Source organism: Malaclemys terrapin, chromosome 5, assembly GCF_027887155.1.
Source record: "Malaclemys terrapin pileata isolate rMalTer1 chromosome 5, rMalTer1.hap1, whole genome shotgun sequence".
Taxonomy (NCBI): Eukaryota; Metazoa; Chordata; order Testudines; family Emydidae; genus Malaclemys; species Malaclemys terrapin.
In genome coordinates this window covers 114,125,205-114,153,055 of record NC_071509.1, presented here as the reverse complement: position 1 = coordinate 114,153,055, position 27,851 = coordinate 114,125,205, and the positions used below count along the sequence as shown (strand labels likewise).

Sequence of the window (27,851 nt, the reverse complement as noted above, 5' to 3'; positions counted from 1 at the left end):
TGTTTATGCATTTTCTCATGATAGTATGTGCCAGGGCACGTTTTCTGTCAATTAGTTAATATATTTTAATTTTACTGTGAGTGAGAAACCTGTAAAGTCATAACATATTTACTTGTCCATATTATTCTGATGACAGTAGTGCTTAGAAGCCCCAGTCAGGCCCCATTATGCTTGGTGATGTACTGACATTAGAAAGCTGCAGTTCCAGTCCTAATAGTTTAAAATCTAATTTAAGACAAACAAGAGGAGGAAACAAACTAAAGGCAGGAATGAGGAAGGATGACAAGAGTAATAGTGAAAGCAGCACATTGTTACCTAGAATGGTTATATGCACAACTTAATGTTTCCGAATCATTTAAAGGTTTTTTTTTTAATTATAAGATAGAAGTAGCTAAAATAGATCTGAGAAATCCTCACTGACTATCTGTTTGAGCTGGCTGTTGGCTGAAGGCATCGTGGCAAAAGTAAATCTATAAGAAGAGATCTGGAAGAGGGCAGGGTAGCGCCTCTATACTACTTTGGAGAGGTATTCTATGCATGAGGTATAGCACAGAAGACAGTGGAAATGTGCTGGTGGGAGAAATGAACATACAGGCATTCAAGCTCAGGACTGTTAGGAAAGCAAAAGTGGCAAGGAACAATCTCAGGAAGGTACAAGAGAGAGATGTATGGAAGGGCAGAGTTGTGAAAGGCCCTAAAAAGCTGAGGACAAGGATCTTGAATTTGATGTGGTGGAAAAGGAGTCATCAGTGGAAGAATTCAAAGGCAGGTGATCATGGTCAGAACAGCAGAGGAAAGGGGGTTGCAGGAGTTAAGCCAAGATATCATCAAGGCCTGGGTGCGAGCTTAGCAGGATGGAAAGAGAGAGAACGTTGGCGCTTGGAAATTCTGTTGAGTAAAAAATGAAAAGATCTGCAAAGGGCATGGTTGGGTGTGGCAGGATAGAGGGTAGAGTCAAAAATGGCTCCCAGGTCATGGGAGAATGGAGGTAGTGTTAATGGTGACAGGGAATGGGAGAAGTGGAAAGGGCATGGGAGTGGAGAAAAGGGCCCAGATTCTGTAGACTGGACCAGCAGTCTTGGCACAAATCCAGAATTAGGGGAAGGAGAGAACGTGGCTTTAAACCATCATTACAGCTCTTCAGTCCTGGGGCTAGCAAGTCTAGTTAGACTTTAGACTAGTGCAATGCAGCTAGAAGGTACAGAAGAATCAGATCCAAAGAGTTCAACTTTAAACATGTTAAATTTAAATTGACAGCGAGGCAACCGGCAGGAGATGTCAGAGAGACTGGCTAAGATGCAGGACTGGATGGTAAAAACAGATCAGGAGTGGAGATGCAGAGTTGGGAGACAGTATCCTGTGGTATAGATCATGCTTCATCAGAGGTTTAGTTAGTTTACACTATATTGAAGAGTTTCATTAAGAAATTTGTAGATATCATTTGAGTAATTTGCAGTCTCCTCTCTCATGTCCTTATCTTTCTCCAAATGAGGTTGGATATGTTTTACAGCTGCCTTTCCTTCTTTTTCCTCAGATATTTTCAAGTGTAAATACTAGGATAGTGCTTCTTACCATTTTATTTTTCATGCTACAATAGTTATCTTTTCTGATTACTGTCCTCTGGATGTATATGCTCAATTTGCATTGCCAGAGGATTAGACATATGTAATTAATGGAAGTTCTTGGTGTAAATCCATCATGCACCAAAATGAAACTATACCCACTTGTTCCTTCCTTGGTTACTTTTCTGTATGTTTTGCATCATTTCGTATGTAACATAGGTATTGTGGTGGGTTACACTATGATGTTTTCTATTGTTCCCAGACGTATTCTGCCTGAAAGTGATAGTGGAATGACATCAACATTTACATTCAAAAAGCCTGAAAATAGACTGGTTACTGTATCTGAAAGTCCTGGACACTTTTAAACTAGCTCATCTTTTGGAGATATAGAGCCTGCGGTCTCTTTGTTATATAAGAAACTTTAGGAAAGGTTTTACTGCTCCAAGCCATTTTTATGGCTTTGAAAATTCAAAAGAGCCCCTTTGCCTTTATAACAGCCACCTTCTTCTTTCAGGCACTTTCATTAGTAAAAGAAACCAAAGTAAAAAGTGGAGATTTGCCAGGGTCAAAATGGGACCCTGAAGCTTGCAAAATTCCCAGTGAAATGCAGAGAAAGATGTAGATCATCACCTTCTCTCATTACTTATACCTGAGTCAAGAACATCTCTTGCAACCCTCAGACACACACCCTTTTCAATTTTCCTGGGTTTGATCTTAAAAATGTAAAGACACTCCCTGCTTAAATCACTCTGAAACTATTAAGGGGGAAATTAAGTACAGTATTTCAGAGTTGCAGAAGTTTACCTTACTTGATTTGCACACACAACAGTATGCACGAGGCAGGTGGAGTATGCTTACTAGTTTGAAAATAAGGCCCTATATAACACATCTCCACTTGATAGAGAAACAGTATTGCAAATGAGGGTCCAAATCCTGCAAACATTGTTTGGAGGTTCAGAGACTTGCAGTTTTCATTGAGTTATGGGTATTTTTTCCATTTTTTTTTTTTAAAGGGGCTAATGTTTGTTAGGAGTTGGATTTTTCAAAAGTGCTCAGTGTTGGCATGCCTTGTTAACTCCAATAAGATTAGAGATATGCCAGTGATCAATGGCTCCATGTCTAGTTGGCAGCTGGTATCAAGCAGAGTGCCCCAAGGGTTGGTCCTGGGGCCGGTTTTGTTCAATATCTTCATTAATGATCTGGAGGATGGCGTGGACTGCACCCTCAGCAAATTTGCAGATGACACTAAACTGGGAGCAGTGATAGATACCCTGGAGGGTAGGGATAGGATACAGAAGGACATAGACAAATTAGAGGATTGGCCAAAAGAAATCTGATGAGGTTCAACAAGGACAAGTGCAGAGTCCTGCACTTAGGACAGAAGAATCCCATGCACTGCTACAGACTAGGGACCGAGTGGCTAGGCAGCAGTTCTGCAGAAAAGGACCTAGAGGTTACAATGGATGAGAAGCTTGATATGAGTCGACAGTGTGCCTTTGTTGCCAAGAAGGCTAACAGCATTTTGGGCTGTATAAGTAGATCGAGGGACGTGATCATTCCCCTCTATTCAGCATTGGTGAGGCCTCATCTGGAGTACTGTGTCCAGTTTTGGGTGCCACACTACAAGAAGGATGTGGAAAAATTGGAAAGAGTCCAGCGGAGGGCAACAAAAGTGATTAGGGGTCTGGAGCACATGACTTATGAGGAGAGGCTGAGGGAGCTGGGATTATTTAGTCTGCAGAAAAGAAGAATGGGTGGGATTTGATAGCTGCTTTCAACTACCTTAAAGGTGGTTCCAAAGAGAATGGATCTAGACTGTTCTCAGTGGTAGCAGATGACAGAACAAGGAGTAATGGTCTCAAGTTGCAGTGGGGAAGGTTTAGGTTGGATATTAGGAAAAACTTTTTCATTAGGAGGGTGGTGAAGCACTGAAATGGGTTACCTAGGGAGGTGGTGGAATCTCTTTCCTTAGAGGTTTTTAAGGTCAGGCTTGACGAAGCCCTCGCTGGGATGATTTAGTTGGGGATTGGTCCTGCTTTGAGCCTGGGGTTGGACTAGAACCTCCTGAGGTCCCTTCCAACCCTAATATTCTGTGATTCTATGGTTCAGTGCTGAGCACTTTTGAAAGTCCTACCCTAACTGTTTAATCTTCCCTAGTAAGTTTGTTTTCTGCATATGTATATTTGTACCTAACTTCTTATGAATTTGTTACTTATTTTAAAAATTCTGATTGAACAAGATTTTTTGGTCACCTGCAGAATTAGAATTCCTCCAATCACAAGTGTAAGAGGCTCAATGTTACTCTCCTGAATCAATTTCCATTTTGTAGAAGATGCTTGTTTCACAACATGTCTGTAGCGGTCTGCATTGCTATACTGAGCCATGACATTGAAAATTAAAATTGATGTATTTTAGCCTGTGGGCTATTAAAATAGGTGCTGATACTGAGCCATTGCTCAGTTCCAGTTGCTCAACTCCACTTCAATTTAAAATTATTAGATTAGAAACTAGCAAAGCCTTTGAAGATTTCATAATTAGTTTTACTTAAGGAACTCTGCCACCTTTAGATTGCAAAGGATTTATTGTCCAAGCAGAGGTTGAAGCCTAATTAATGAAAATAGGCTTTGAGAGGTGAATGTGCAGAGGCTAATCAGCTACAGCACAGTATCTTAATCAGTCTTCTATCATCTTCCTGCAAATGACATAATAAACAGCTTCTGTCATTCACTCCTGATACATGAGAGATTTATTGTTTATCAGATCTAAAAATCATAAGCCAGCAGCTGGTTCTAAATTAGTTTTGGGAGTTAGGTGCAATAACAAGCCACCCAGGAGCCATACATAACGACTTTCATAAAATTATTTTCTCCTCATGGTGTGTTCAAGTAAATTTTCCTAACAGCTGGGTCTACACAAAACTGATAGCATCTTTAAAATGTCTTCAGCAGGAGAGATTAGGTTCCAGAAAAGCAAGGCATTCAGAAGTTTATTTTATTATCTTAACCTTTGTTGACTTGAATGATTAAACAGATTCTTTTGCTCTGTTAAAACAGTTAGGCCCAGATAGTAATGCAATGTTCCTATTTGCTTAACCCTTGCCTCCCTTGTCTTTGCCTTTAATGAATTTGCTGCTTACTTGCTGCTGTATGTATTGCTTAGGGAAAAGAAATAGCTGTGTTACAATTGATGCTTTACAGGTTCTGTACTTAAGTGCAGGAAAACTGTTTTAATTTCTTCCAGTATTGACAGAAGTTGGCATGATGACAGCAAGCTCATTAAAATTAAAAAATGTCCTGATTATATGTTAAAATCAAATCACTTTTTTGCCTATTACATTTTAGACTCTGTTAGAGAAGAGCTTTATAAATGTTCCATATTTAATGGAAACTAAAGATATCAGAAAGTTTTGCTTGTTGACGGAGTATTTGGGGGAAAAAATCAAATAGTTTGTAAGCCCGATTGACTAATACACGTACAGAAGCTTTAGTTAATATGTTTCCAGTGAATGCAGAGTAAAAACAACACTTTGGGTCTATCCTGCTCCCACTGAAGTAAGGCTATGTCTACAGTACCGCCTATGTCGGCAAACTTACGTCGCTTAGGGATGTGAATATTGCACCCCGGTGAACAACATAAGTTACACCGACCTAAGTGCTACTGTGCACGGTGCTGTTGGCTGGAGAGCTTCTCCTGTTGACATAGCTTATGCCACTCACAGGTGGGTTTTTTTATCCTGACAGGAGAGCTCTCTTCTGTCGGCATAGACCATCTTCACCAAATGCACTGCAGCGGTGCAGCTGCGTTGGTACAGCTGCGCTGGTGCAGCAGCTTGTGTGTAGACATGGTCTTAAGCAGTAAACCCATGTTGACTTTAATAGGTGCAGGATCTAATCCAACTATATACTCTCTGATGACAAATCAGAAAATGGTTAGTAACTAGAGACTGAAGAATAAATCACTAGTCGTTACCTTGCATCAAAACCACCTTATAATGTATTTCCGGCCACTAGCCTGATTCTTTCCCCTCTGAGGTCATTGGTGAAGTTCCATTAATTTCAGTCAGAAGAGTATCGGTCCCCAGAGTAGGAATTTCCATACCATATCAAACCCTTTATTCATCTAACCTGGGGTCCTGCTTCAATCAGTAGCCAGCACCCGGTTCTTTAGGAGATGATGAAAACTCTCAAGAATGTATGTTAATTAATGGTGTGATGCGGCAATGTTTTCTGAACCCTGCTTGCAACTAATTTATGCCCTAATGCAGCATTCTTATCATATACAGTATTATATGGACATAAAATTATCTAATCCAGCCACATTGTAATATTTGTCTTGATGACTTCCTGGGTATCTTTCACTGACTGACTATATGCCACATAAAGAAGTATTTCTTTTTATTTGTTCTAAATGTACCGGCCATTAATTTCACCTAGTGTCTTCTTGTTCTTGTTTTGTCTGTTTAAGAGAGGAACTGATTAGTTTTAATTATACTTGCCATAATTTAGCTGCTCAAAATCAAGTCCCCTCTAGCTCTTCTCCTTTTCAGATGAAGTAATTTTAGAGCTTGTCTACATAGAAAGTTATATCAGTACAGTAGAACCTCAGAGTTAAGAACACCTCAGAAATGGAGGTTGTTTATAACTCTGAAATGTTCAGAACTCTGAACAAAACATGATGGTGTTCTTTCAAAAGTTTACAATTGAACATTGACTTAATATAGCTTTGAAAATGTATTCTGCAAAAAAATGGTGCTTTCTCTTTGTTTTTTTAGTAGTTAATCTTTAATACAGTACTGTACTGTATTGCTTTTTTTTGTCTCTGCTGCTGCCTGATTGTGTACTTCCGGTTCCAAATGAGGTCTGTGGTTGACTGTTCAGTTCCTAACTCTGTTGTTTGTAACTCTGAGGTTTTACGGTATTAGGTAAGGTGTGAATTTAAACCACTATACTTATAGTGGTATAACTCCATGTGTGGATTCTTGTATTACAGAAGAGTGCTTTTTTCTGGTGTAGGCTATGTCTCTTTGAAAGTAGTTTAGGCTAAACCAGAAAAAGCCACTCTTATTCCAAATAAATGTGTCCACACAGGGAGTAATACTGGTATAACTATATAGCAATTTAAATTTACACCTTATTCTGTAGTGGTATAACTTCCCATGTAGACAAGCCTTTAATCTTTGCATTGTCTCATCATATGTAAATAAAGGAGTAACTTAAACTATCTTTAATATCTTTGTTAGGTGTCAATACTGAGGCTTAGAAAGTTTCAATGGTTTGTCTGGGAGACACTGTGCTCTAGTGAACTGCAGAGAGGCTAGGGCCCATTCTGGTTCTAACGGTGACTTACCGTGAAACCTTGAGCAAGTAATTTAACTTCTCTGAGTCTCCGTTCCCCTATCTGTAAAATGGGATCAAAGATATTTACCACCTACATAAACGGGCCTGATTATAGACTCTGCTACACCAGTTTTATGCCATTGTAGCTCCCCTCATGTCAGTAGAGTTACACCCACATAAAAGTAGTGTAGCAGAGTGGAAAATCACGCAGCGAATGTAAGCAGTAGAAGAGGGAGAACAGGACTCAAGTTCTCCAGGCTGCCCGCCTTACGTTTCATCCATTAGAAAATGTGGGCTTGGGGAATCTCTTCTTTCAAAATTCACAAAAATGGCCTTTTGATTTTTTTTTTTTTTTTACAACCACCCAGAGCTAGACTGTGCCTTTTAAGTCATGGCCATGGGAGAGGGCAGCTGCAGGTGTGACATCCTGGGGAAGTATTCAGTGTACTTAACCCCCTATATTAGAACGCTAGCATGACTGGTCTAATGGTTGAGGGCAGTGTCTTCAATTTGTAGTTGTCCCCTTACCAGTGGTGCAAGAAGGGCAGGAGTAAGAAAGGCTCTCTCAACGTGATTTCCACTGCGTGCCCATGCTAGTCTCAAGGTTGTGAAAAATATTATACACAAAATTTCACCTCAAAATGTTGACATTTTGTAAAATTGTTTCAATTACCATGAAGTATTGCACATTTGAAATAGACAAATTTGATCAAATAAAAGTCATTATGAATATTTCACCCAGCTCTAATAAATACTTTTAATGCACTTTGTGCCATTTATCTGTTCAGACACTGCAGTATGAAATGAATAGAAACTGAATGAGCCAAGACTCTGCAAATTTTGAGCAGAGTGTCCAGGAAGGAGGCCTCTGCTTACTAAGATCCTATCCAATTCAGTTCACATCTCAGAAATGGAGTGCCATTTGATAAGGGTTGCAGATGAAACCAGACACAGGAGCCAATCCAACCCCTGCTGAAGTCGATGGGATTCTTTCCCACTGAGTTCAGTGGGTGCTGAATTGGCTCTGAGACATTGTTTTTAGACAGGATAATTCATGTAGTTCAAGTTGAGATTGTTCATTGGGACTCACATTATGCCTGACTGTGGCATATTTACTATGTAGGCCAAGGGTAAACAACCTATGGCACGCGTGCGAAGGTGGCACGCGAGCTGATTTTCAGTGGCACTCACACTGCCCGGATCCTGGCCACTGCTCCGGGGGCTCTGCATTTTAATTTAATTTTAAATGAAGCTTCTTAAGCATTTTTAAAACCTTATTTACTTTACATACAACAATAGTTTAGTTATATATTATAGACTTATAGAAAGAGACCTTCTAAAAACCTTAAATGTATTACTGGCATGCGAAACCTTAAATCAGAGTGAATAAATGAAGACTCGGCACACCACTTCTGAAAGGTTGCCGACCCCTGATGTAGGCAATTAGATTGCAGTTTACATTAACATGTTCCCACTTAGAATATACTTGTCATTGAATTATTTCTGGAGAGGATATTGTGTTATAGGAAATTCATCTAATGCTAAAAACAAAATAGCTCAATCAGAGTCTGATATGAAAGTATAGTAATCATAGAAAATAATATTTTTGTAACAACCCATCTCTAGCCAGAATTAGTTTGTGCTAGTTGCTAAATATCAGGTTTTTATTGAGTTTATATTAACTCTTAACAGTGGCATAATACATTAAAATTAAAGTTGTATTATTGTGTATGTGAAAAAAACCCACAATCCTTGTCATTCATTGCAGGGCATTGTGTAGGTTAGCAGAATTCTGGTGATGGAGAAAGCAGCAGTTGTGATGAAAGGGATTGTATAAAAGAGCTCCTGCTGAGAGTCTGTGGCACAGTACAGAGTGATCCTGGACACTGTATTCCCCAGGGCAGGTACAATAATTAGCTGCAGGACTGGCACTTGGTCTGAGGGATTAATTAGACCTTGAGGTGGTGGGTGGGGGAGGGAAGTCAGCCATAAAGAGTGTCAGAATCACTCTGGCCTGAAGCCTGTGTGATTTGATGTGAAATATCAGCAGCTGGCTGTAATCTTAGGAAGTGCAAGTGAGCAGCAGGTGGTAATTCCTGTCTCATTTACCATGTCTTCACAGGAACATGTAAGCTTGTGCAGCATGGGTTTATTGACAGGTCACAAGAAAAAGCCTGAGCAAGACTTCGTATGCAGTGTTGTAGCTGTCTTTGGTCCCAGGATAGTAGCAAGACAAGGTGGGCGAGGTAATATCTTTTATTGGACCAACTTCTGTTGGTGAGAGAGGCAAGCTTTCAAGCTTACTTCAGGTCACCTGAAGAAGAGTTCTGTGTAAACTTGAAAGCTTGTGTCTTTCACCAGCAAAAGATGGTCCAATAAAAGCTATTACCTCACCTACCTTGTCTCACTAATGAAAACTTTGTCACATTTACCATCCAACATACAGTATATGCAGCAGCATTATATAAAGCTAGTAATAATGACTTCTTACTGTTACTGCATTTATAATACTGCAGTAAAATTATGATGGGGTCTTTAAAATATCTTAAATAAGTTGTGACCTTATGTAGACTGTCACAATGAGCAGAGTGTATTGTATTCCCACCAGAATGTATTCTGGGACTGCTGGTGGGAATTCCTCCACTGAAGAAGTTAGACTACAATATGATGGATATAACAGGAACAGTTACTACATTGGAGTGAAAATTCTAGAGGAAAGGAAAAGCATCAGCAAATTCTAACATTCTTCAGTTTCCTCCATACATGTACAGCCATGATATATGTTTCCAAGTTGGTAAGCAGGGCCCTATGCACTGTGCAATTCCATGGCTGTGGGTATGCTCCAAAGCTCCCTGTTCTGCTTAGGCTGTTGTGGAGGGGTTGGGATGAGGATGTGACAGTGTGCATATTTGGATGTTGTGAGCTAATGGAGTTCTGGAATGGGAATGAATTCAGACTGTGATTGTTGATGAATCTTAGTGGTTCAGTGTAGTTGTTGCTTATTGTGGTGTCCTAATTTTTGGAAGGGGAATGCAGAGTATGGGATGAGTGCTCTTTGTATGTGTGTTTTAAAACTCAAACAAAATAAACAAAATAATCCATCACTGAACAACTTTGAATCCATCCCTGATAAGAGCTCTAGTTAGAAAAAAAAACCAACCAGATCTAGGAGCTCTTGAAGGTTATATGTATAGCCAAAGGACGAAAGAAGGAGGAGAATGTATTTTGTGAAAAAGAGAGATCTTTTATATCCTTTAATTTTGAGAGACTCAGTGTGCTGAACCTCAGAAGGTGGAATGCCTCCCAGAGCTCCCAGGCATGCAGATCCATTTCTGCTCACTTTCACAAGGCTCCACCTAATATCTTTATAGGGTTGGCTAGCTCCAGAGGACACTATGTGGGGGATGAACCATTATCCTCACTCCCTTCTACCCACTTTTGGAGCACCTTGTGCCCCTATGGGAGTAGGAAGGGAGCGATCTCTGTGCTTTTAAGCATCTTTGCCTTTCCCTACAACTGCACATTTTCATAAGAACAAATCAGAATCTGGTCCTGAACTAATGTTAAAAAGGGAGTTTCTCTCATGCCCCAATGTGTTTGTACACACAAATAGCTGCAGTCTTGATAACTACTCCTTATTTTGTTGATGTAGCTTCAGAGGGGTTGAGTATGCCAGAGGGGTATGTGCAAAGCTCCAGATGAACCTTTTTAGAGGGCTGCACAAAATTTTCACAAGCCTGAGCCTTTCAGAGCTCTTGACTTGAGCAGAATGGCATCTTTTCAGAGCAAAATCTCCTTTTCTATTTCATCCACAGGTCTGGTTCATATTCAGAAGGGAGTAAATCAACACTGATATGAGTTTCCATTAATATTTTAAAAATTGCCAAATTTCAAGCCTATTATATTCAGAGCTAACTATGAAAATTTGTGCATTATCATGTTGTAATTGTATAGCCTACGGAGTAAAACTGAAGCTGTTAAAAGATTTCTATTTATCCTTTTTCTAATAAGTAGGTTTAATATTTATCACTGCTATTCAGGTTTTAGCTCTTTTGTTGGCTTTTTGTTTGTACCTGTTTTCATTACATAAGGATTGTAGTTTTGTCAAGAAAAGGAATGGACCATGTGCATAGTAGAGCTAATGAGTCACAGATGTAAAGATTCTGGCATATTACCATCTAATAACTTTTTAAACTCATATTCCATAATCAGACAAATGCAAATTAAATACATCTGTTTTCAAAATTATGCATCATTCCTGTGTTTGGTAGCAATGTGTGTTTAGATGTTTTTAGCTTGTTTAAAAAACATAAAAAGAGGATGATGCTGTTCTTTCAAAAATTATATACCCTAAACGTAGCAGAAAGTAGCAAGGCCAATAAAGTTTGCTTTGTATTGTTGCACTACAGTACTAGGGTCAGTCTCTGTTCACTTCACTGGTATAATCAGGAGTAACTCCACTGAAGTCAATAGAGGTACCTCGGTATGAAATCAAAGTGAGAGGAGTGTCACATCCCAGTTCTTAAGATGTGATTTAAATGTACCATTGGAGAAATGCTACATGCATTAGAAAATTCCTATGACTTTATTTATAAAGAAAAATCTTAAATCACTGTGCTCAAAAGGGGGGTGGAAACAGAAGTGGTATTCAGCTATTTATAATGGTTAAAAAATCCTGCTGTGGCTTACAGCCTCTGTCAGGTTAAAAGTGCCTTGAGATGCTTTAGATAATATACTGTGCTACAGGATAGAAGAGGTTTTTGTTTAAAATATACCGATCAACTGTAGAAGAGAGAGAGGCCTTTTCCCTTTGTTAACAGGTCTAACTCCCACCCTCCAATGCAATACTGGAAAGGTGTAAATTGGGTGCAGAATTCACCTCTCTCATCCTCTCAGTTGGTTCCAACTCTGGTATTCTTCTCTTCCTTCATCAATACGATGAGAGTCCTGCACATGCAGGGAGAGTAGAATATGAGAGGCTAGATCCACCATGGGGGATCTGAGAGGAGAATTTTTGTCCTGAAGGTGGAGATACTGCTGTATATGTCAAGAATGTTGAACTCAGCCATCTGACTACTCCTGGTCTAGCAGAAGACCGTTGTTCAATGTGTATTATTGTGTATATACTATCAGTTTATGTGCTGAATGTCATATGTTAAACAGACTATTAAAGGCATAATAATTCAAAGTCATTTCAGGATCTGCTCTCAGTCTTTCAAGTTTCGCAGTGATCTCTTGGCAGCGCTTTGTACACGTACCTCTCTAAAAGTACTATAACATATGTTGGTTGAAAATGGCTTACACCTCAGCCAACTGTAGCCTAACAGATGTCAAATGTTCATAATTATCCATAATAATATTTGATACTGCTAAGTGGCTTTTCTCTTTAAAATTCCTTTATGTTCTTTATTCAAAATAATCAGCCAAATCTCTGATATATTGCTTACACCTAGTTCTGTTTCCCATATGACAGACAGCGCTGTTGATAGGCAGTGGGATGTACTAAACACAGTGTTTGTTCTGTTTGTCCATTAGTAAATTGTCCGTGTGATGTTTTGTGTCGTGTTGTTTTGGTCCCATGTTATGTTGTGTCCCTAGGGTCTGCCAGGCTTCCCCACAGTTGCTGCTCTGCACAGTAATCAGATCCTCACCGTCAAGGTTTGTGCCTGACATGTACCAGTTCAGTCAGGTCTCTCTATCAGCATAAGAGTGCGCATGAATAGTTAATTTTGCCATGGGATACCAATTAGCCCATCTTACTTATTATGGGCCTAATTCTGATTTCACCACACTCGGGTTTCATGCTGTAACTCCACTTATTCCAGTGGAATTACTCCTGAGATACAGCGTGAGTGAGATTAGAATCCAGCTCTGTGTGTGTTAGTACCTACCCTAGCATCCACATCACACATACTCTGGAAGGGCATTTTGGTTTGTAGATGAAGTTTTGTTATAACCGTGCTTTATTAAGACATACAGGAGTAAGGAAAATGTCAAAGTACTGTTCATCAGGCACCTAATGAGCACAGGCAGATTCAATTATCTGTTTATGTGTCATGCACCAGTAGTTTAAACTGTACCCTTGCAGATACACTTTGAAAAATGTGTAAATGAAGCCGGAAGGATTTAAACAGTCTAGGTATGCCTGGACTTCAGATATCATTAAAATGGAACCATTCTTCATGGCACAATATGCTGGTTGGAAAATCTGACTGAAAATTGAATTGGTGCTTTGTCTATGGAATCTTTGCTGAAGGACCACCGTGTAAGAAATGTGCTGATTCTATAGCCCTAGGATTATAAAATGTTGATGAACTCAGAGATGCCTAGAAGATTTGCTGGGAAGAAAACTTGTGTTATGTTACCTTCAATCAATCCATAAGTAACAAAGCTTCTATCTTGTATCCTGTCAATCTAGCTGTTAACTCCTTTAAAAGAAAAGGCACAGATTTTATCAGACACAAGCACCAGTTTATATTATATTAGCTATTATAAATCTAATGTACATATCTTTATTTCTTTCTTGGGGCCTTCTGATGTCTATTCTTCAACTCTCTCATCTCTGAACTTCAACCTTTGACCTCACCTGCCTGATCAGATGGTGTTTCCTAAAATCAATCATGGGTTTCTCTCTGCTGATCAGCAGCTCATTAAACGCCGCCTCATTAAGGTAGTGCTTAATCTCACTGGAGTCTGGTTCTTCTTTACATTTGAATATTACTCTATACTGTACTTTTTGTCATAAGCCTTCTTTTAGTGGGTAATTAATCTGAAAAATGTCTTGGAGCCAAATAATTTTTTGTGAAATGTGTTTGTGTAAAATAGCAGTGGAAACTACACAAAGCTTTGCTAAAAAGTTCATAGTTAAAATTCAGCCAGTGAGGCTTCTTACAGTAGTTTGCCTTCTGGAAACTGAATAAAAAATGCTATTTTTTTAAAGGAAAGAAATGTGTTTTGACAATTTGTAAATTAAATTATTGCAAAATCAGTGTATCTAAATCATAAAAGTAGCCACTTACTTATCATTATCAAACAGCTACTGAAAACAGATAAAATATAGTATGCAACTTTTCAGCAAGGCAATTATATTTCACCATCATTTTAGAACTCTACCAGTGCTCGATTGTTGAGCTTTGCAAAATTACTTTGAAAATATAACAACTCTCAGACAAACCTACTCACTCAGTCTTTGCTATGAATCTATGATCATGATGATCACAAAGTGAAAATTATACCTGCTCTTCCAAATCAATTACTTGCTTTGGGAAACTGGGTGAGTAGAGTTTTGCAAGGCAATACTAACCATCAGTGTAAATCCTGCTATTGGACACGCAGTTTCGGAACTTGAGCCTCACTCTTTGTGACTGTATTGGCTGGTTGCACCGTACAGGTGCAGCACACTAGTCTTCTGAGGCAAAGTGCAATCTCTGCCATAAGAAATGAAGAAGCTGTTTAAGACCCATCTCCATCTATGATCAAAGTAAGCATCCTGCTCAGAGCAGCTATTTCAGCCCATCAGGAACTTGTTATAGGTAAATCGGTGCCTTTTTGTGGGGCTTTGTACATCTGAAAACAACTTTCTGATGATGATTTTGTTGACTCCTGTTCAGGGTGATCAAGGACAAGCTGGACCCCCTGGTCCTCCAGGACCACCAGGACCCAGAGGTCCTCCAGGAGACACTGGCAAAGATGGCCCCCGAGGGATGCCTGGAGTACCGGTGAGTTAGCCTAGAGGATATAGTGGCATCACTGTGGTATATGAGTGCTTTACAAGCATGAATAAATTTAAACTCAGAAACACTCCTGTGGGATGGGAAATATTATTATTCACATATTATCAATGGAAAGCGGAACTATAGGCAGGTTATATGACATGCTTATGGCAACACAGTCAGTAAGTAGCCGGGCTGGGAACAGCATCCAGATATCATGACTCCCAGTCGTGAAAATTGCTTCTCCCGGTTCCTGACCTTTCTGAATTGTTCCCTGATATTCTAATTATTGCAGTGCTGGGCAGCCTCTTTGCAAATAAGAATAGAATGTTTCCACATAGCCCCTCACTTAAAGCTAAACTTGAATCTAGGTTATTGTGTGTTTGATTTGACTTCTGGTTCCCTAATGACGATTAATATTTTTAAAAAATGAAATTAGAGGAAACAGATTATTAAACTCTGTACACTATTCTCAGAGCCTGATTCTGCCATCCATACTCAAGTTGAGCAGTATACTGCTCCTCAGAAAGTCCCATACATTTCAGTGGTGGTACTCACAGTCATCATTTGTTTGGGAGGAAGAATCAGGCCTTTAGCTTTTTGGCATTTTGTTGTTGGAGGTCTGACAAAACTTTTTTAAATTAAAACATAAATACAAAAGTCACTTGGCCCTATTTTTAACAAGTCTTGGAAATGCTCATGATTTTACATTTTTGTGATGTACTAAACTCTTTAGGTTTATTTTAAGGAGATCACCCCTCCACACACACTTCCATTTTCATAGTCCTATGGGACATAAAATCAACATTGTGAAGGAAAATTCATGGTTCCACATGTGAGGCCAGGGCAGAAAGACATAAACGTTTCCTAAAGAGTCCTTTTTTTGGTAAAAAGTAAAACCAAAAGGAAAATACATCCAAGCTCATGTTCTGATCTCATTCTGAGTGCCTCATCCTACATTATATTAACTGTATAAAATTATAGAACATAACATAACAATAATAGTTCAGCTCTATTAAAACTTCTTTGGAAAACCCAACAAGACCTGGCATTTAGAAGTCTGAGTCCAAAAACCCTTGCAAGAGTTGCCTTGAAAACCTTTGGTTAGAAGAACACTGTGAAAGGTTGTATACATCTGCTGCCTTCCATTCTTTAAGGTTCATCTCAGCCACCCATTCACTTCTGCCAGTGATGCACTATCCCTGCATTGTCAAAAAGAAACTTTGGACTTCATTTTGATATCCCTTACCCTGGTACAACTCCACTCACATAGTGGAGTTACTCCTGCGTTACAGTTGTGTAAGGGAGATCAGAATCCTCTGTCTGACTCCAATACTATAATTTTCTCTGGATAATGCACAAGAGGCTGGGGAAGGTCAACAATGATGGAGAGCGAGACTGATTATAATGTGACTTGATTTTTGCAAAGGGAGCAGAATGAGAATAAGTAGGCACAGGGACTGATTTACCCTTTTATTTCTGCAGTCCTTCCAAGCCACAGTGAAGGCACTTTAATGGGACAGTCTGTGAAATCTTACACTTATACTCCTCTATACCTGTGGATAAAGGCCTTCAATTCCTAGGGCAGTCAATACGGCACTTTTAACAAACACTAAGTTGACACACACAAAAATAACAGTTGAGAATAGTTACCTGCAGCAACCATTTACTATATGCACAAATTGCTTCCTACCCAGTGGCAAAGCATTCATCAAAGATGGAACAATTTAGTGACAGTGTGTCAATGTCAGAGAAAGCTAGGATGTCTGAGAACTATTCCATTTCCTTTTCTAGCATTCTGTGTAAATAAACCATTTAGATATAGTTCAGGTGTATGTAACATCAGTGTTTTCTTATATTTTATTTAGGGTCCTGAGGGCCAGATTTTCAAATGTATTCAGGTGCCTAAAAAGATGCAGATAGGCACCTAGTGGGATTTTTCAAAAGCCTAAGTGGGTTTCCCAGTGAAGTCAGTGGAACTTTGCAGAATCAGCACCTTGCAGGACTGGACCTAGTCAGATGATGACCTAGTTAAATTCTGGGGGTCTCCCAAGTTATGCAGCAGCAGAGGTTGCCACAATTCAGAGATAAGCGCTCCCTCACTAGTTACTGCTCTATGTATTTGGCTGAGGCTGCCCTCTTCCCAGAGCAGACACAAACTCAGCCCTCGGGCTCATGGGAATGACATTTCCTGATTTCTGCTCAATGAATCCCTGGCATCCTGACACCAGGGCTTGTTCTTCTGTGGCTGACTGATTTATATTTAGTCAGACAGGAAAGAGTTGTAAAGGGGCTACATGGCCTCTTCCTGACTGACACCTTTGTTTCTGATATTTAAATACAAATGGATCTTTGAGCTGAAGATTCATCTTCCTTGTCTCACACATCCAACAAAGCAGTGATTAGAGAGTGTAAGAAAAGAGACACTGCAGAATTCCAGGCTAGAGGACACAGACCCCTCCACCATCAGCAAACTCCATACTAGAGCAACCGTTAATGAGATCAGCAGTGTGCCCTCCTCTGCAACTACGTGTATTTAAAAGAAAACTGGCCAATGATGGACCAGCCTTATCTTATCTTCCCACGTGAAACGGCCATATTGGACAGTTGCACCAACACCTAACTTTCAGTACCGCATGCATCCTCAGAAGGGAATGGAATGAGAAATCAGGTTTCACTGCAGCTACTCTGGGGCTTTCTCAGTATTTATGTCCCAGAATACAACAATGTGCTTCTGAAACTCTAGCATCATTTAAATTGGGTGCCTCTAGCATGCTCTGAGAAAGTTTGAAGCAACTCTGGCTCTGCTTTGCCTCCTTTACATCTAATAAGATTAGATAAAACCATCAGTTTTGTTACACAAAATAGAGTGTCTTCTTTACCACTGCAGAGCAAATGAAAAGGTTCCTATCAGTCAGCAGAACAGTAATTCCTCTTCTGACCTACTCAGTGTGAGTCTGAGTTTGGAAAAATTCTAGGTTGAGATTTTCAAAGCCAACTATGGGATTTATCCATACAACTCTCGTAGAAATTAATAGGAGAGGTGTGGCTTTGAAAATATCAAGCCTAGGTTTTTTTTAGCAAAGCATTAATTTGCAAAGAGACAAGGTGGGTGAGGGAATCTCTTTTATTGGACCAACTTCTGTTGGTAAGAGAGAGAAGCTTTCAAGCTTACACAGAGCTAAGATCAAAAGCTTGTCTTTCTCACCAACAGAAGTTGGTCCAGTAAAAGATATTCCCTCACCCACCTTGTCTTTCTAATATCCTGCAACCGACATGGCCACAACATCACTTACTTTGCAAAGTCATTTATAAACCTACTCAAGTGTAGCTGTAAATTACTTTGAATGACAAAAAAAGCAGGTCTTGGGATACATATGCAAAACAACATTACTTAATTTTCCTTTAAAACTGCAGTTTGCTGGGAAGGAATGTTGTCTGTTCATTAGAACTGGGGACTGGAAGACAGGATATTTGGTACTTAAGAGATCTTGAATTAAGAGAATTATCCCATTAAAAGATTGAAAAACAACTAGCAACTCTTTGAAGCCCATCATGTTACCAGGAAGAATTTTTACCTGCCATTTTAGCAGCCAGTGATCATAATAATATATATATCCATGCAGCTGTCACGTGCTTCAGTAGGTATTTTGGTGTAATGTAGTTAATAGACATTTTAATGTTACTAAGCAGGGAGTGAATTAGGGTGACCAGATAGCAACTGTGAAAAACAGGACAGGGGGTGGGAGATAATAGGAGCCTATATAAGAAGAAGTCCCAAAAAACGGGAATGTCCCTAAAGATGGGAACATCTGGTCACCCTAGAATGAATGTAAATAACATTATTGATATAAATCCAATTTGTTTTTAAGGGAGAGCCAGGAAAACCAGGTGAACAAGGGTGGATGGTAAGTACCTTTATTTCTTCTGTTTCTAGTTCACTAAATAGTTATAAAAAGTACCTTTATGTTCTCTTCATAATTAATAACTCCCAAGAGTCTTATGATTTTGTTCTACTTAACCCTTTTTTGTTACAAAAGTGTATGGATCCTCCTCTGTAATGAGAGCATTGAATTACAGATCTCCTCCTATGCACAACAGGCTGACTCTTAAGGCCAGATTTTTCTCTCATCTTCCAGAAGCAGAAGGGAACCCAAGCAGCTGGTAGCACAGCACAGAAAGGAGAAAGAGCCAGCCGAGTTGCATAATACTCCACTCCCAGGGAATCCCCATATATGTCCTCCTTTCAAAGCTTAATTGTTGCCTCTTGCCCACTTCTTTAGAGAGCCCAACTCTCACCTGGCTCTGTGGTGACAATCCTGGCCCCTTTCCCTGATGGAACAATAAAGAGGAAATGCTGCACACTGAAATTCTTCTCCCTATGAGTTTTTTTCTCCATATATTGGAGCATCTGGCCCTTAATTCAGTAGTCAAGGGAATGCATTTTTTATGAGTACAATGATCTGGGAATAGATGTGTTCTGCTGCACCATTCAATTTGAAATAAAATGAGTACCATCACTTTTAACCCCCACTTCAACCAATGAGCTGGTGAAAGAGTGACTGCTGCCCAGTGCACATGTGATATGTGGTCCATACACTGTTTTTTTTGTCCTTTGAGGTCTCCTCTCACAGTGCTGGCCAGGCCCAACCTCATTTTCTTATGAGAGCTGACAAAATCACAGCCCGTGGCCCTTTTGGATTTGTGGATCTCTAGAAGCCCTGGGTAGCAAGATAACAGGGGCAGTAATCAGACACAAATTTGATTGCTTATAGTCTGAATTTCTGAAGTTTTGAGCAGAAATGGTGTTACTTTACCTTGAAAAACTTCAGATTATTTTGGATGGCAAAAGACACATATTCTGAGAAGCTGATGAACCTAAGAAATGTCTAGGCTCTGAAATGCCCTGCTGCGAACAGGCAGTTAAAGAAAATCCTATGGCTTGTTCATTTGAAGATAATGGTTAAAGAAAAAAGAGTACCACCCAATGTTCTAATCAGTTTATTTTTTTTTCTCCTTCCCTCTTCTATTTTTCTGATTGCCCATTGATTATAATGTGCATAATAGCTGTGGGTTTGTTTTACATTTGCTTTAATACTGTTCTGTGTGCTCTCATTAATGCACTGTGGATCAGATTCGCTCAGGCTCTGTAGCAGTGTCTTCTAGTACAGACCTTGGCACAGAATCACCAGAGCCAAAGTCTACCTGGATGAGGTTTGCTGCAGTGCAAGGTGCCTGCAACCTCCTTGCCACTGGTTGAGACAGAGCGGACCATTCCAAAAATTAGGTTCCGTGGGATTACTCTGCTCATGTGAATAAATGCTACAGGATCAGGCCCTACACTATTTCAGTGGAAATAGGCACACCTACCTCATAAGGACTTTATGTTGATAAAGTGCCTTGATATCTTCCCATAAATGTGAGAAGTATTATTAGAATGGGGGGAACTAAGGTTCCAATCTTTGCAATTATGGACAAACAACTGCAGGGCACAGCTTGAAACTACTTAGCTTTGCTAACTATTTTCTCCTCTCACAAATAGTCAGTCTTGCAGCCTTCCAAGTGGAATAACACTTCACAGAGAGGGATTGTTGGGAGATAATGAGATGATAGCAAGTCTTGGCAGCCTGTGTGTCTGTGTTCACCCACAGCATACAGTTATCTCACAGCAGTTGCACACCATATTGTGTGTTACTCCTTACATAGTTATTATGGCAGAGGTTTCATCACAATAATTCTCAAAATGAACCCTCCCTATACTTTCAAAGTGTATTACAGAGACACTGTCAAGTCATATGTCAGAATTCTCACAGGCTTAAAACTTGATTATTATAGTAACAAATATAATTGTTATTTAGAAGCACCAATTAAAAAAAATCTTCACACACACTTTCCCTCAGTTTGCTTGCATAATTTTTCTTACCTTTAATGAGAGTTATTCAGGCATGCTGAAGTAAGGACAGATTGGAACTAAAATGTGATTGGAGCATATAGACACAGTTTTCATATATGTGTAAGGCCTAGAGTGAGCCACAGTGACTTTTTAAATATTATTCACATGTACATACAACTCATTGGTTGTATTAAATTCTTATATGTAATTTTAAAACAATTCATGCTTCTGTATGCAATAGTTTTAAATCATTTTAATGTAGCTGGATTCCTGAGACTAATTTTCTTCAGTTAAATGAGAGGTCCACTGACTTCAGTGGAGTTATAACAGTTTACACCAGCTGATGGTCTGCTCCATTTTACTGAAAGCTCTTGAACAAATAACAATCATGCATTGACTGATAAAGGAAAAACATACTTCAGATGAAATCAGTAGGGCAGTTGTTATTACAATGCCACTCCTCACCTTAGCTGGAGGGAGGTTTGGTTGGACCAGCTTGGGGATGGCCAACCCCTGGTTCCAGAGAGGTATAGGAGAGGAAGTGCTTGTGCTCAGACATGCAGGAGCTTAGTCCTCACTCTCCCAGGTGCCTCAGAATGAAGGTGGGAATGACCCTCAAGGAGAGAGAAAGGGTTCTCTGCTTCTCATTGGTCAGTGGGAGTGATAGGGGAATAGAGGGAGCCAATGAGCTCTTACAGGCACCCTCATTTCAATGTAATGATGCCCCATAAGTCTTGGGGCCATCTTGAGGCTATTGCTGCCCCCCCTCCCTTCCTATTGTTGAGATACTGTTGATTTCAGTTTCCTAGATACTGTGGCTCTGACTTATTGTATCTTCTGTACTGGGAAGGTGTTTTTTCCGTTAGGGCCAAATTGGCAGGATGTCAAGGATGGGAGGGTCACTTTCCTTGCAGCATCATGGAAGACCAGTTTTAGGTGAAAAGGAATGAGAATACAAATATTTATTTAGTTTGTCACCTCTTGTGTCTTGGGTCTAATGCAGATAAAAGTTAAAAGTCAGTACGTGGAGGTAAATCTGAGTAATAGGCCCAGGATATAACTAATTGTCATTTTTGTGTATCTGAAGAAAGAAACACTATGTCTTCTGACACTGAGGTAACCCTAATTCCCCCTTGAGTGTGTGTGGGGTAGGGAGAAGATTCAGGGGTGGGCTGAGTTGTAAAGATAGACTAAAGTGAGTCAGCTCTGAATTATTGGTTAGCTGGTGTGTGGCTATTTACCTCCATACTGAACTAAGTAAAATGCCTGGTATGTGAGGGGGTGGGTGGATTGTGCCCCTTCCAACCGCCACACTTGAAGCCTGCTGCTTACTATCCATCCCTGTTGTCTGTGTTTTATTTGCCTGTGTGTCCTGACCAATATGTTGTACAATCTTTAATACCCAAGAAGTGGTCCCCATTATTTCCTTCTCATTTTCAGAACTGAGAATAAGAAATTGAATTGCTGATCATTTTGTACCAGGAGTTAGAATTTCTGGTTGCAATCTAATGAGTGCCTCATTTGTGGTTTGTGACAGGAAACCTCAACTCTGGCACTGAAATATTAATGTTCTTATACTATTTTTTATGAATACTTTGCCGTTTGCATTTGGAGTGTTTAAACACTTCTTAAAGCATTTTGTGTCAAGTTCAGCGGTACGTGCCAGCTGCTTTGTGCCACATCAGTGGCACAGAGCAGCTGGACACCTGGCTTTACAGTCAAGTAAGCCAAGCTTACAGCTGTTTTGCATCCCTAGAGTAGTGCAAAGCAGCCAGAGTGCACTGGTGGTAAATATGGACCTTTGCTTTTGGGATGCAAAAAAAGTCTCATGCCACAATAATCCTCCCCAGTGCAAAACCACCCCAAGCTACATATGAAGTCTGTAGGATTAACAACTTTGCGTTTATCCATTTTCACTGGGCAATCCTTCTAGAAAACATGACCTACATGTTGTTGTTTTCAGATATGCAAAATGAGGGCCTGATCCTGGAGTCCTCTCTCATAAGAAACTGTCACCGTTGAAGAAGACTGCAGGATCGGACCCTGAATTCTCAAAGTGACAGATCTTGAAACTGAAAACCTATTAATTTTCATATGGAGAAAAAGAAAATAATCTAACTCTATGAAATAAACTTAAAGGGGATGTCAAAACAGAGACTGTGAAGTGCTATTAGTTTAAAGTTTGGTGAAATCCTGAGGGGTAAATCGTCAGCTGATGTAAATTCCCACAGCTCCATTGATTTCAGTGAAGTCTGCCCTGAAGTCAGTGGAGCTATGGGAATTTACACCAGTTTAATAATTTTGCTTTTATACATGTAGGATATAGACAAAGCTGTAATGCACCATTTGTGCCATTCTGGCAGTGTAGTCAATATAAATCCTGGATGAGGTTAGTTTAGAATTAAGTTGGCTACAATTTGCAACTTAAGAGCTAAAAGTTGGCAGTCAAATTTTCAGCCTATAAATCCTCAGGCAATTATTCCTTCCTCCAAAACAAATCTACGTGGCTGTTTTGAGTTGCTAGTGCTAGTGCCAGTAAGAATGCCAGTCATTGGTTTTTCATCCTTTTTAATATGTTCCTATACATCAAGCCTCTGCATGTTTCAATTTGGCGTCTCATATGAAAATATAGCATGTGTTAGTATGCTTTTGTATGTTTTAAATATACCTCAAGGATCTCTAGCCTTTGTGAGTAAACTAGTTTTAGTTGTTTTTCAGAATGGATAATTGTCTCTCTATTTTGGAAGGAAAAAAACATGTAACTAGTTAAGATACTGAGGTGTTAGGCCAAATTTTCAAAGATCTGATCAACAGGTAAGCTATACAAAACATATGTGCACAAATTGTGTGTGTAAGCCAGTAAATGAGAAAATGAAATCAGTTTGCATGTGTAAATATGCAAATGAAGGGTTTTGTAGGAGCAACAGATGTACAAATATTTTGCATGGTTCATATGGCCCAAATTCTAAATGCTTAACAAATTATGCACTCTACAAATGCAGTACATTTTCAGTACATTAGTACAGAATAGTGTACAGTCATACGGATGTACTATAATATCTCCAGTGGAGTATTTAAGGGCTGTTCCGCAAATAATGAACATTTTGGGCTCTATCCAGCTGATATTTTCTATAGCTTTCCAAAATGAGAAAACTGCTGAAGATTAAAGGTGCTGGATGCCCAGCTGGCCAACTTAAGTCAGGTGGTCTCTGTCTACTGCAAAATTCCTTTCTCTCCCACCAAAAAAAAAAAAACGCCCAAACCTGAGTGACAGCATGTTGCAAAAGAGGCATGTAACAGGCAAAATATACTTGCCTTAATTGCAATTTGTTCAGGCAGACAAATTCCCTATTCTTGTGAAAAATGTCATCATAACTTTAATGATCACAGATGATCAGTTCTTGGTGCTAATCTCATCCCAAAAATAGCACCTTATATGGAATAGCATGTGTAGCATCAGACTGGAGTATTTGCTCTGTATTTACTCAGAGGATGAATGCTACTACTGAATTATCAGATCTGCTTTCTGCAGTACCAGGACTTTATCGGGAGGTTTTACTATCCTGAAGTGGCATTACTGGAGGCATCTAATCCTTTTAGTTCTAGCTTTTGTACTATTTATCACTGAGCTCCTTCAGTGCTATCAGTTAAAAAAAATCAGTTTGGGCATATTTCTTTCCTGTATGTCTTTCTTTCTATATCTACATGACCTATTCTGGAGGAGCAAGTTCATGAAAGAAGGAAAAGGCATGTCTCCTCACTTCCTCCTTCTGTTGATGCCTCCACCCATGCTCTCCTCCCGCCCCCCCCCCCCCCACGTGTTTGACATCTTGCCCCTCCTGCTGGCGTCTTCCATCCCAATTCTTTAGTGTTCCATACTTTCCCCTTTCATCCCTAATCTACACTTACCAGTCCTCCTGTCCTCTGGCTGCTCAGCCCTGGCTCCTCCAGTTGGTGCTGTCCCTGCTTTTGCCCTTCCTTCAGTCAATGAAGGACTGAATTCACCCCAGTTCTTCCCTATGTGATCTGCCAGTAACTCACTCATTCTGTTATCCTCATGGACCAGCAAATCCAATGGAAGGCAGTTAACTAAGTACGATGTATGTTAACATTTAACTGATTCTGAAAGCATCTTTTAAAATACAATGGATATTTTTACTTTCTTTATCCACTTGGGACCCTGAGAATGAGTTAACAATATCTTTCTTTGTCAAACTAAAATTTTGAGCCATATACATGAAACCACAGCAGGACAATGGAGAATTTTTGTTGGTATTTTTTAAATTACTATTAATTTAAAAAAAGTTTTAGGAGAACAGTTTTGTCACATCACCCTTTACATTCATAAATTACTCTCTTGTTCTAGAAATTTTGAGTTTTACTTTAATTCACAAACTGTGTGGCATAAACGGATGAAAATCTATGCACATAAACGTCAAAGGGAAGTTTTGCAAACATCGGGGAACCTAAACTGACCCAAAAAAGGAACCAAAGTTGAAATGTTGAAGTCATAATGCAAACCAAATTAAATGGTAAAATGTTATCATCACTGAGCCAGATCCTCAGCTGGTATAAACTAGCATTTCTCCACTGACTTTCTTGAAGCTATAGCAATTTACCTTAGCTCAGGATGTGACCCATAGTTTAGTTCCAAGAGTATATTGGTCAATTTTTAATTCTCTCCTCTGTACTTGTGTTATTATCAAATAGAATGACACTTACATTTTCTGGGATGCCATAGCAACAGAGATCTGCTGAAGAAAAGCACTATATGAAAACTAATTAATTGCTGCTGTTGTTTTTTCCATCAGTGAAAACATATAGCACTGAGGCCACTACTTAATCAGAATTTATGTGAAGTTTCCTATCTGATAATTAGCTTGTTTCTTACTTAGCTATTGTTTTATCCAGTTGACTTCACCAGTACTAAAGCCAAATGCAGTTAAACATAAATACATGCTATAAGAATGAATTACCACTGCATGGGGCAAGTCTCCTTTTGGAGCCATACAGGACCATATTTTCAAAACTTCTTCATGTGCTCATTGTGCATACAAAACAGGATCAGTGAAATCCTGGCTTCAGTGAAGATAATGACAAAACCTTCATTGACTATGCAGCCTAGATTTCACCCCTTATATAAGATTAGAGCTTTACACTGTCCCCTGGTTCAGATTTCTATTTCAATTTTTCTGCCCTCAGGCTGGCAGGGGCTGGAAGTTTTGTAGGGCGAGCATACAGGGAGCAACAAAATGTGTACTGTCTCTTTAAAGGAGCAGCAAATTTGTGAGGTTTTGCAAGTGTTCCAGTGAGTGGGACTGGACACTGCAGGGGAGACGGTTTGGGGAAAACTCAAGGCTGGAAGGGCTCTTGGTGTCAACTTGCAAGTAATAACTAGGCTGTGAGCCAGCTGCTGCTGGTATCAGGGCCCTGAGCCAAAGCTGCACAGCATAGAGTCACCAAAGGTTACAGGGCAGACGGTGACACAGCCACTTACTGGTTTGGGTTGAAACCTCAAGCATCACACCAACATGCAAGTAGGTAACGGAGGAGTTTTTTAAAGTCACAGTATCACACTTTGATATAATTATTTATTGCCGTTGAGAGGTGTTTTACTTCATTATGTTTTAAAAGCATCTAATGTAAATATGCTTCAATAAGCAAAAGCACTCACGTGTCCTTTACTTTTTCATTACGTTTTCTCATTTGGCATTTACATTCGCTATCCATGAAATTTGATATCTTGTAAAACAAATCATCTGTGCTATACCAGACATACAAATAAAAATGGTCAGAGTTCATATTTCTTACATTTCCTTGAACATTAAACATCTAGGTAATTTGAAATTGGATACAAAAACACCTTGAGTGATTCTTCCTAAAATATTACAATCTGAAATTACTTACTTTTGAACTACATTGTAATATTTACAGAACAGATTTATATATTTCCTCCTCACTATAACACTTTTTCCTGTTCTGTAACTTGCTAAAACACACATAGTTAACAGACTGTGCTTAAAAATATTAGGACAATATAATGATTATACTGTTCTTTCCCCCACTTTTTCATTTTAACAGGAGAGTTGGCTGTGTAAGGCAGTTCAGAAGAAAACCTGGTCCCACTGAAGTCTATAGTTTTGCCATTGACTTCAGTAGCACCAGGATTTTACTCCCGGTGTTTACTAACCAGGGAACACCCAAGTATCAAATCATCGGACACACCTCCATTGGTTCATCTTTGCTGTTCTCAACCCTAAGGAGACATAACTCCAGAGACCAATTAAATTCACAAAGTAGTGATTAAAGCCAATCTGGAAGTCTTCTGGCTTTTACATGCACACTCACACAAACCTGTTGGGTCACCTTATCCCAGGATATCCCATTTTCCACTGGCATCAGATGGATGCATGTGCAATATGTTGTACACACACTTAGGCTACGTCTTCACTACCTGCCTGAATTGGCGGGTAGAAATCAATCTCTCAGGGATCGAATTATCGCGTCTCGTTGGGACGCGACAGTCGATCCCCGAATCGACGCTTGTACTCCTCCACCACAGGTAGGAGTAAGCACTGTTGACGGGGGAGCCACGGAGGTTGATTTGCCGCCATCCTCACAGCAGGGTAAGTCGGCTCGGATACGTCGAATTCAGCTACGCTATTTGCGTAGCTGAATTTGCATATCTTAAATCGACACCCTCCTCCCCCTTAGAGAAGACGTAGCCTTAGAATCAGCTGGAGCAATCGATTACACAATTAGCAATATGAGAGTCTTGTGAACTACAGCCTCCCTCCAGTCTCTCATTCAGAACATATGTGCCAGTGGTTAGACTCCAGAAGACATTCTCAAACCTGTCTTCCATCCCTGGCAATGCTCTGTGTTACCTTCTGAGATATTAGCTAGCTAATTTACTCACTGTGTATCTTAAGATATTATACTGTTTAAAGAAGAAGCTTTACAAAGATTTTTATGGCCTCTGATTAGCAGAAGCTACACTTTTATTTTTATTGTATTTTAGCATTTTTCAGCTCCCTATTTTGTGCAGGCATTACAGCCAAGGTATTGAAAACTGACTGCTTCAGGTTAGCCTTCCCAGTCCACATTAGAATTTAAATAAAAGTGGCGTACTCCTCAAATGTGCTGAGCACCTGCAGCACCCATTGACTTAGTGGGATTTCAGGGAGCTCAATGTTTCTCAGAATCAGGCCACTTTAATTTAGGTTATGAAACATGGATTTAGGAGCCTAACTTCAGGTATCAGGTTTGAAAATTTTGGCCCAAGTCTCACAACAGGTCATTAAAATAGATAAGTATTATCATCCCAATTTGCACAGGGGATTGAGGC

General features: G+C 39.6%; 1 protein-coding gene across 7 annotated transcripts in view; it reads left to right on the top strand.

Moving 5' to 3' along the window:
* Nucleotides 1-27,851, top strand: part of COL25A1 (collagen type XXV alpha 1 chain) — a 429,310-nt gene that overhangs the window by 282,774 nt on the left and 118,685 nt on the right. For 6 of the 7 annotated variants that reach the window (XM_054030959.1, XM_054030957.1, XM_054030956.1 and 3 more), the window contains 3 exons: nucleotides 13,497-13,568; nucleotides 14,509-14,616; nucleotides 18,483-18,518. In XM_054030959.1, coding sequence (XP_053886934.1) covers nucleotides 13,497-13,568; nucleotides 14,509-14,616; nucleotides 18,483-18,518 — 216 coding nt within the window. Of the gene's footprint in view, nucleotides 1-12,496; nucleotides 12,557-13,496; nucleotides 13,569-14,508; nucleotides 14,617-18,482; nucleotides 18,519-27,851 lie in introns of all 7 variants that reach the window. The other variant, XM_054030954.1, reaches the window with a different exon arrangement.